Source organism: Leopardus geoffroyi, chromosome B4 (genome assembly GCF_018350155.1).
Source record: "Leopardus geoffroyi isolate Oge1 chromosome B4, O.geoffroyi_Oge1_pat1.0, whole genome shotgun sequence".
Taxonomy (NCBI): Eukaryota; Metazoa; Chordata; class Mammalia; order Carnivora; family Felidae; genus Leopardus; species Leopardus geoffroyi.
In genome coordinates, this window is record NC_059341.1 from 55,243,021 (window position 1) to 55,252,480 (window position 9,460).

The window sequence follows — 9,460 nt, forward strand, 5'->3', positions numbered from 1 at the left end:
GGTAGTGGGTTCAAATCCAAGTGTTTTGTGCTCAGAGGAGAGCTCTGGCTCCAATCCACCTGTGCATGTTCTGTTGGCCCCTCTCACAGCCAAGGCTCAGGCTACACACTCTACAGTGTGTTCATTGTGTTCTGAACACTGCTTCATTTTCCTGTGCTTCTCCAAGTGTTGTTCTCTCAGCCTACAGTCTCTCACTGCTGCCCACATGTGGGAAAATCCTAACCTGTCTTGGAGAGAGCCAACTCAAATGCCATTCCTCTACAAAGTCTTCTCTGATTTCACCAATCAACCCTCACCACTGTGCCAACCCCATGTGATCCTCCAGCACTCTGAATTCCCAGGACACTTTATTTGTATATTACTTATTATGACAACACTTTCTACTTTGTGTTACAGCTATGCTTTACCCCTTGTATTAGAATATAAGCCCCTTAAGGGCAGGGGCCATATTTCATCTTTTGTTTGTTTTTTTTTTGTTTGTTTGTTTGATTCTAGTTTCCTTTTTTGTTGTTTTTGTTGAAGTATAATTACCATACAGTGTCATTATATTATTCTAGGTGTACTACATAATGATTTATTGATTCCACACATTTCTCAGTGCTCATCCAGATAAGTATACTCTTAATTCCCTTGATCTATTTCACCCATCCTTGTACCCACTTCACTTTGACAACCAACAGATTTTGCCCTATATTTGAGTGTATGAGGTTGTTTTTATTGTTTGTCTCACTTTTTCCTCTTTTGTTGTTGTTGTTTTATTTCTTAAATTGGTATAAGAGTGGAACCATCTGGTGTTTGTCTTACTCTGAACAGACTTATTTCACATCATATTATTTCCTCTAGGTCCATCCATGTTGTTACGAATGCCAAGATTCCATTCTTTTTTATAGCTGAGTAATATTCCATGACAGATAGATAGATGATAGATAGATAGATAGATAGATAGATAGATAGATAATTTGATAGATATTACATCTTCTTTATTCATCTATCAAGGGACATTTGGGTTACTTCCATGTCCTGGCTATTGTAAATTATGCCACAATAAACATAGGGGTGCATATATCTTTTTGAATTCATGTAACTAAAAAGCTTTTTCCCTGAAAAGGAAACCAGCATCAAGAGAGAAAGGAAACCCACTGAATAAGGGAAGATATTTGTAAATGATATGTCCAATAATGGGTTAATACACAAAATACAGAAAGAACTTGTACAACTCAGTCCACTTAAAAAATGGGCAGAGAAACTAAGTAGACATTTTTCCAAAGATGACATACAGATGGCCAACAGACACTTGGAAAGGTGTTCACCATCACTAATGACAGGGAAATGTAAATTAACACTACAATTGGATATCACTTTAAACCTGCCAGGATGGCTAAAATCAAAAAAGACAAGATAAGCAAGTATTGTCCAGGATATGGAGAAAAAGGAACACTCAGATATTATTGTTGGGAATGTCACTTGTTGCAGCCACTGTGGAAAGCAGTATGCAGGTTCCTCAAAAAATTAAGAATAAAAGTACCTATGATCCAGTAATTCTGCTACTGGCTATTTGTTTTAAATAATCTCTATACACAACATGGGGCTCAAAGTTACCACCCCGAGAGAAGAATTGCATGCTCTACTGACTTAGCCAGCCAGACACCCCACAGCTACTGGATATTTAACCAAGGAAATAAGTTTTTTTCTAGTTTCTTTTAATAATAATATTTTAAAGCCTGTAACCAACTATAGATGCAATTCAAGTAGACAAGTCAAAAAGGAAAAAGAAAAAAGAAAAGAAAAGAAAAAAAAAAGAATGAGTAAAGGCACATCCTTCACTCCACAATATACACAGAGCTCTATTAGTGTTCACCCACCAGCATCCCATGGGAGGCCTACTTTCCATGTGATCAAGAGTACTGCATTATTAGGCAGGGGGACCTGACTGCATTCAGGTGTGATGATGTCCAACTGCATATGTACTGACACAGCTGAGTTCAAGGTCTACACTTTTGGCCAAACTTAAGTTAGGTTAGTGACCCAGCTGTGATGGACCCCATAGCCAAAGTAGAAAACAAACCCAGTCAGCATCCACACACCAAATACCATCCAGGTGCCAGCTGTCATCTGCATCATAAGGCAAACATTCACAAAGAGGCTCAGTAGTGGGAGGAGAGGCAGAGCAGGGACCTTAAAGTAAAGGGAACTGGAGCTCTGTGGCTGTCTCCAGATGACCCCAGTGAGCCCAGTGATGAGCGCCAGGAGAAGCACAATCACTGAAATCCGCACTGGGTCTCCAGAAAGCAGAACTGGCCACTGGGTCAGCACCAAGCAAAGAGGAATAATTAGCAGAATAAGCAGTGAAGAACAAACATAGACAACCCGGCCAGAGAGTGGAGTAGGGGAGGAGCTGCCTGGAAAAAGTAGTTGCTGTAGAGTCAGCCTCTCTTCTGCAGGTCCATTCTCCTCCTGCTCCTCTGCTTCATTTCCCCCATTCCTCCACTCAGGCTGATACCTGAGGATGAGAACACAAATCGCAACTAGGGAGTAAGAAATCAGGGACACAACCGACACGAGGTCCAAGAGATCAGTGACGCCAAGGAATGATATAATGACTGCAACTGTTCCAATCATCACAATTATTATGATAATGATGTATTGTTGGTAAGAGATACGGGTAAGGACATGGAACAGGAGGCCATCCTTTGCCATCATGTATAACACCCGACGCATCGGCCTCACAAAGCCCCAAAGGCTGGCGGAAAGAATGCACAGCAATGCAAAAGCTACCACATAGTAGGCAGGGACCCAGCCAATATGGAGAAATACCTCAGGCAAGGTGCTCCCAGAAGGAATCTGGTAGTAAGGCACCATGAGCGTAAGTGCTGAAGAGACACCAAAATATACCAGAAGGCAGATGAACAGTGAAACCACAATGCCCATGGGGATGGAACGCTGGGGATTCTGGGCTTTTTCAACTCTGGAAACAATACTCTCAAAACCAATAAATGCATAGAAACATGTAGCTGCTCCACGGAGAATCCCCTCAAACCCAAAAGGCACAAATCCTCCAGAGCCCAGGGGGCCCAAGCTTGAGGTGTCATTGAGTCCAGCCTTTACGTAGTCCTCTTCTGTGAGCTTCCAGTTGTGCAGGTCCCCCTTAACGAAACCAGAGATGATGACAAAACTGAGAACCAGAATTTTCACCAATGTGAACACTTTAGCAAGTGTGGAAGTTGAAAATGGCCAGAAATACCATAAATACCTGATCTCCATGAACACCACCAAAAAACCAAGAACAAAGAATTCTAGATATTCTCTAAGGAAATGGGAAATGTGCCCTGAGATTCTCTCTTGCACAGTCTGAGAGACCTGGTTTCCACGCAGGTTGTCAAAAATTAAGACCCATGTGCTGAACGCAATGGCTTTCTCAGCAACAAGGGAGAGGATGAGGTTCCAGCCAGTGACGAAGGCCCAGAGTTCACCTATAGTGACATAGCTGTAGAGATATGCAGAGCCAGATTGGGGAACCCGGGCACTAATCTCTGCATAGCACATCCCAGCCAATAGAGAAGACAGGAGGGCCACCAAAACACAAATCACAAAGGATGGTCCTGCTTGATTTCTGACCACCTCACCAGCCAGGACATACACACCTACACCCACTGTGCGGCCTACACCCAGGGCCACTAAATCCAGAGTGCTCAGTCTTCTCCGTGGGTCATTCTCAGCCACCGGTTCCTTCAGCGTAGGTCCGCGTACCAGTTTTTTACCAAATCTACGAAGTGCCTGACACAGCATCTAGCTGGAACTGAAGAGGATTCCAGGATCAGAGAGCTGCAGCAAGCCCAGGAAGCAGAGTCTCGGATCAGGTTCAGAGAGGCTACATTTAGCCAAGTTGAGTTGGGACTGACAAGGTCCATTACTCAGGCTTCAATGCTCCTGCTTTGTATTTCGTCTGGTATGTGATAGCCCTTCATAAATCCTAAATAAACAATAAATATTTACTGAACGATGGTGTTCAACAAACTAACAAAAGTTTACAACCACAGCTCATGAGTCCCATGTCACCTGTTGCAGCCTGAGTATCACAGAAACTGAAATAAAAGATCATAACAAATCAACCTTGTCCCCCCCCACCCCAGAAAAGTGTCAAATATCTCCCGACATTCTCCTTTTACACACCACATGACAAAATCCCCTTTGGGTTCATCTAACTCGTGTAGCTTCATGGACTAATGAAGCTGTAGGACACAATAGGGCATGAATTTCTTGTGCAGTAATTTACACATGGGATGTTTGTGTGGTACTTGAGCATAAGTTATGATATTAATTCATGGACTATAGAGCCTTGTTGCAGTGACAGAACAATTTCTTAAATAAAATCTCAATTTAAAATACAATATTGGTATCACTTCCTTAAAACTCTTTATGCCCAAATCAGTACCCAAGATCAGATGGCCCCCTTTCTCCTCATCCTGCATCATCCATTTAGCTGTACTGATGGCAAGGAAAGTACAGTCTAACCCTTCCCTTTACCCATCTAGGACCACAGGGGGCAATGTGAGAAGAGAGGAAGACAGATAAAGAGGCAGGGCCTTCATAACTACCTGCAAGAACTAGAGGACAAGACTGTCTGATGAGGAAACACTGGAGAAACAGGTGCATATGCCAACCAAGTATCCATTACTAATGGAGAAGAGCCAGAAAGGCCATTTTGTGAATTCTGACATTCAGTAAACCTCACCCAAAACAACCAGGCAAAACTTACTGCAGTTTATATGTCCACAGTTATGAGAGTGTGATGGGTAGGAAGGAAAGAAGTAGGTCACCTAGCTCAGTAGCTCACAACCAAAACAATTCCTTCTGTCTCTTTGCTCTCTGGGTTCCAGGAGAGAAGGTGACCTCACTTCTGCAGACAGTCTCCTCACTGGCCACACTGTGCTCTATAAACACCCTGGGCCATCTGTGATGTCAGCAGCCAGCCACCTGGAGACCCTGCCCTGCTCTGTGAGCTTATATTAAAACACTAACTTGTAACTCCCTCTTAATTTTCTACCATAGTTATTTTCCACTCACTCAAACCATGGTCTCAATATGCCAAACACGTTTTGTTAATCAAGGAGCCCTACATGTGGTTCCTCCTTGCCCTTCCTCCACTGCTGCTCTTCAAATGGCCCCCTCCATCAAATGGAGCAAGACTTTGATGAAAAATTCACAGCAATGTCTCAGACATGAGTAGAGAAAAACAGAGAAAACAAAGTCATGCAGTCCCCATTCTCCTCGCTACTTGGGCTTTGGTTTTGAGAGAATTTTAGGAAATATTGTCAGAGGGTTTTAAAAGCAGAAAGACCAAGTCAAAATTGAAGTCTTCTCTACAGATTATCAAAAGGAATCCTAATGTTATGAGTCAAAGCTTCTGTGTACAAATCCATCTAGACTCCTTATTTGCTACCCACCAGTTCCAAGGTTATGATTTACTAAGAAGCACACGACATAGACAGAGTCAATACTTAACTCATGGAATCTTGCTACATTATGAATAGCACTGACATGTTGCCCACCCACCCCCAGGCTTCAAATCCTTCAGTGGTTCCCCACTGCCCTTCCTTCATAGTCCTTCCTTCCTTCCTTCCTTCCTTCCTTCCTTCCTTCCTTCCTCCCTCCCTCCCTCCTTCTTTCCCTCCTATTCCTTCCTTCCTTCCTTCTTCCCTTCCTTCCTTCCTTCCTTCCTTCCTTCCACTTCTTCCCTTCCTTCCTTCCTTGCTCCCTCCCTCCCACCTTCTTTCCTTCCTTTCTTCCTTCCTTCATCATCTGATCTGTGTTGATTCTTCCAGCCTCATCCCCTGTCCACTTCCTGCTGCAGCTGCAAGAATCAACACTCAACCTGTTCCCTTGCCTCCAATGTCCTCTTGTCCAGTTTGCGTAGCTAACCCCACTTCTCTTTAGTTCCCAGCTCAGAAGTTGCTTTCCCAGGAAGCCTCCCCTGATCTTATGCTGCCCTTCCTGTGTGTTCTTATAGCACCTAGCTTACCCCATGTGCCATTTATCCTAATGTATCAGAATTTCTGCTCAGCTGCCTGTGTCTTCTATCAAAGTGTGAGTTAGATGCTCAATAGATACTTATTGAACAAATAAACTGAGAATACAAATCTGAAAGAGAATATAATCCAGAATTCCTACCTAATTGCCTTTGCGAGATACATACTTTGTAGCCAAACAGTATTTGTAATCCTGATTTAGGTAAAGATATAAATCATATTAATCCTTGTAGAAGGCAAGCAAAATGAAAAGTGTGAAGGGAAGACAAACTGATGAAACCTTGACTGTACATCATTCATGGCAGGTATAAGCCACACATGGTGACAAAGAAATGTCAAATGTTTTGAAGATATCAGGCCCTATAACCTCGGTGGGATGTCCTAAGGCAGAGGTTCTTACTTTGGGGGACAGAGGGAGGCATAATGAAGACAATGGGGAACACTTTCAAACTTCATATCCTGTCCCTCTGGAGATTCTTGTCCACTAACCCCGTGCTTCCCATGGCTGCTCTAAATCACCCCAAATGACAAGAAATTGTCCTCAATTTCAAAGGGAAGAGATTACAAAAGCTTCCTTCACAGGAAAGCAGCACAGTTTAGCATTTAGGAGTAAAGGCTCTGCAGGTACATGATTCAGGGTCAAATCACAACTCAACCTTATACTGAGTACTCTGGACAAATTAGTTAACCTCTCGGTGCTTTAGTTTCAATAACAGTCAAATGAAAGTAAAAGTACCTCATAGGGTAATTGTGAGGCATAAGAGAAATGATGTCTATAAAGTAGTTAGCTCAGTGCCTAGCAAACAATATGTAATTAATGTAATCTGCCTAATGTTTAATATTGAAATCTGATCCAAATTCCCAAATTTGAAAATCAGTTAGTCTTTATAAATCTCTAGCCCCAAAATCATCCACTGAAATTCGAGCCTGTTAGCTTGCCCTCATGAAACAATGAAAACAGCTTTATTCCATATATTTTGCCTTGAAATACTAAGTACCCCAATTAGACACCCCCCTACATGGTGTTAAACACTTGGAGGTTCTAAGCTCACTGGGTTAGTTCAGGCATCAAGAAAATGAAAGCCTTAAACAACAACATCATCATCATCATCATCATCATCATCATCATCAATATTTTTGCCTATGGATGCCTCATCTTATTCCGAGAAGGGACGGTTCTGGGTCCTATAGTGCTAAGAGCAATGAGTGTTATGTCAGAAATTTTGGATTTGAGCCTTGCCTCTTCCACTTCACTATATAAACCAGGGTTATTTGCTTGATCTCTCTAAGCCTCAGGTTTCCTCACCCACAAAGAACCTTACTTCACTTCCATTACAGGATCCACATAAAAATTTGATGAGAAGATATAAAACATCACCCACTGCTGGAAGGAGTATAGCTGGGATCACCATCCTGAAGCACAATCAGTGGAATTAAGAATGCACACACCTTCCCACCCCGAAATCCCTCTCTGATATATACACCCCAGGGAAACTCTATCCTGAGTTTATAAGGAGGCTCATATGAGCAAGGTCATCACAGGACTGTTTCTGAATTTGGAGCTATGCCAGCCTCTGTTACTAGAGGAATGTGTAAGTAAAATGTGCCATATATACACAATGAAATATTACACAGCAGTCAGAAATTGTAAAAAGTAGATTAAAGATAACAACATGGGTACATTTCAGAAACAATGTTAAGTAACTGAAGTAGAAGCAGGATGAGGTATACAGCAGTTACATTTATATACATTTACAAAACAGCCAAAGAGCATTGCCTATTTGTCAAGGATATGCACATACCTGTTAAAATTTTCTTGTCATTCTCTGATAAAACCTTCTACTGGTTTCTCCTTTTATGCAGAGTAGAAGCCAATGTTTGCATTTACAATGACCTACAAAGTCCTACAGTATTTGTCACTGACCCACCTGCTACTCAGCCTCTGTTTCTCTCTCTCCCCCACTCTTATTTCTCTAGCCTTCTAACCATTCTGGTCTCTAAACATACCAGGCAAGACCCTACCTCAGGGCCTTTGTACTTGCTCTCCTTATAACCATACCACTTCTAGCCCAGATAGCCCCATGGTTGCTCACTTCACTGCATTTGGTAAAAGAACAAATATAGCACAGCCTTCCTTAAGCTCCACATATAAAACTACAATCTGCTCCTAACCACCCATGCCATCCCTTATCCCCATGCCCTCATTTTCCTCATACCACTTTTCACTATTCAAGGTACTATATGTTTTACTTAATTGTTTATTATTTCCTCACACCAAAAGATGTAAGTTCCATGAAAGCAAGGCATTTTTTATTGTTTTTTTTCTCTGCCTAGTCCCCACACTACAACTGTGTATTTGTAGAGTGAAGGAATGTATCTAAATACACATATAGAGCAGGGATTGGGAGAACATTTGTTATATACACTGAAAGAAGTGCCTCCAGTGAGGAGGGGAAATAATAGAGATCAAGATGAAAGGGGTAAAATAAAATGCATTGAAAAGGGGCCCGATAGGAAGCAATGATGCTCAGTCCATGACTGAGGGAGGGGTTGACTCCACTCTGCGCACTTCAGATTCAACAAGGAATTGCATGAGATAATGTTGTGGGAGTTAAGTTGAAGGGTAACTGTACCCTGTAATTGTCAGCACATGGAGAACACAGAGAAGGAAATCCTGCTAGAAAGAGGGTGGAGAACAACGGAAGATGGGGCACCCCTCCTACCCGTTCCTTCTGAACCCATTTCCCTTTTCCCAATTCCTCTTTCTCCTTCAGCTCCTGCAACTATCTGTAGAGTTTCCTTACTGGGCACTAAGGATGCTTGTACCATGTTTCTCTCTCTGGGGAACCATTTCCAGCTGCCAACCTTCCAACAAAGATACAACAGTGGTGCTTGTCATTTGCTGAATCACAGACCCCTCTGAGGTCAGTCACCTCAAAAAAATGTCCTACACACTTCTGAAGTCCATTCATAGACACTGAGCAGGAATCCCAGAGGAGGACCATCTAAATAGCAGAGTCGGAGATGGGTAAGCCTTTTGATCATTTCTGTTTCCCTCAACTATGTTGTGCAGGGTGGTCCTTGTGCTTTTCCCACATTTACTGAAGATGAGGGACGGTGGGCTGCAGACAAAGTATGAAGATACCAGAGAAACAACCCGAAGAACAAAACATCTGGGAATTAAATTAATCACATTTCATTACTCCAACACAAGCAGGCAGAAGAAAAATGAACAAGCAAGCTTATAGAAGACAAAGCAAAGCCATGATTGGGAATCCTGAGAAAGCCTACCACAAATCCAGTTTATAACAATACACAAAAACATCATCCTCAAATGCTATTTTCAGAAAGGCCCTTTCTCTGTGCAGTAACTTACAATTATTCCAATACTTTATATTCAGTCCAGACTCTCTGACCCACCTCTCAGAACCCTG

At 42.3% G+C, this 9,460-nt stretch overlaps 1 protein-coding gene across 1 annotated transcript; it reads right to left on the minus strand.

Annotated features, from left to right (window-relative positions):
* Nucleotides 1-2,007: 2,007 nt before the first annotated feature.
* Nucleotides 2,008-3,858, minus strand: LOC123591801 (cationic amino acid transporter 3-like). Its single transcript, XM_045466465.1, has one exon. It carries the CDS (start codon nt 3,784-3,786, stop codon nt 2,008-2,010), a length of 1,779 nt encoding a protein of 592 aa, XP_045322421.1. The 5' UTR covers nt 3,787-3,858.
* Nucleotides 3,859-9,460: the final 5,602 nt, after the last annotated feature.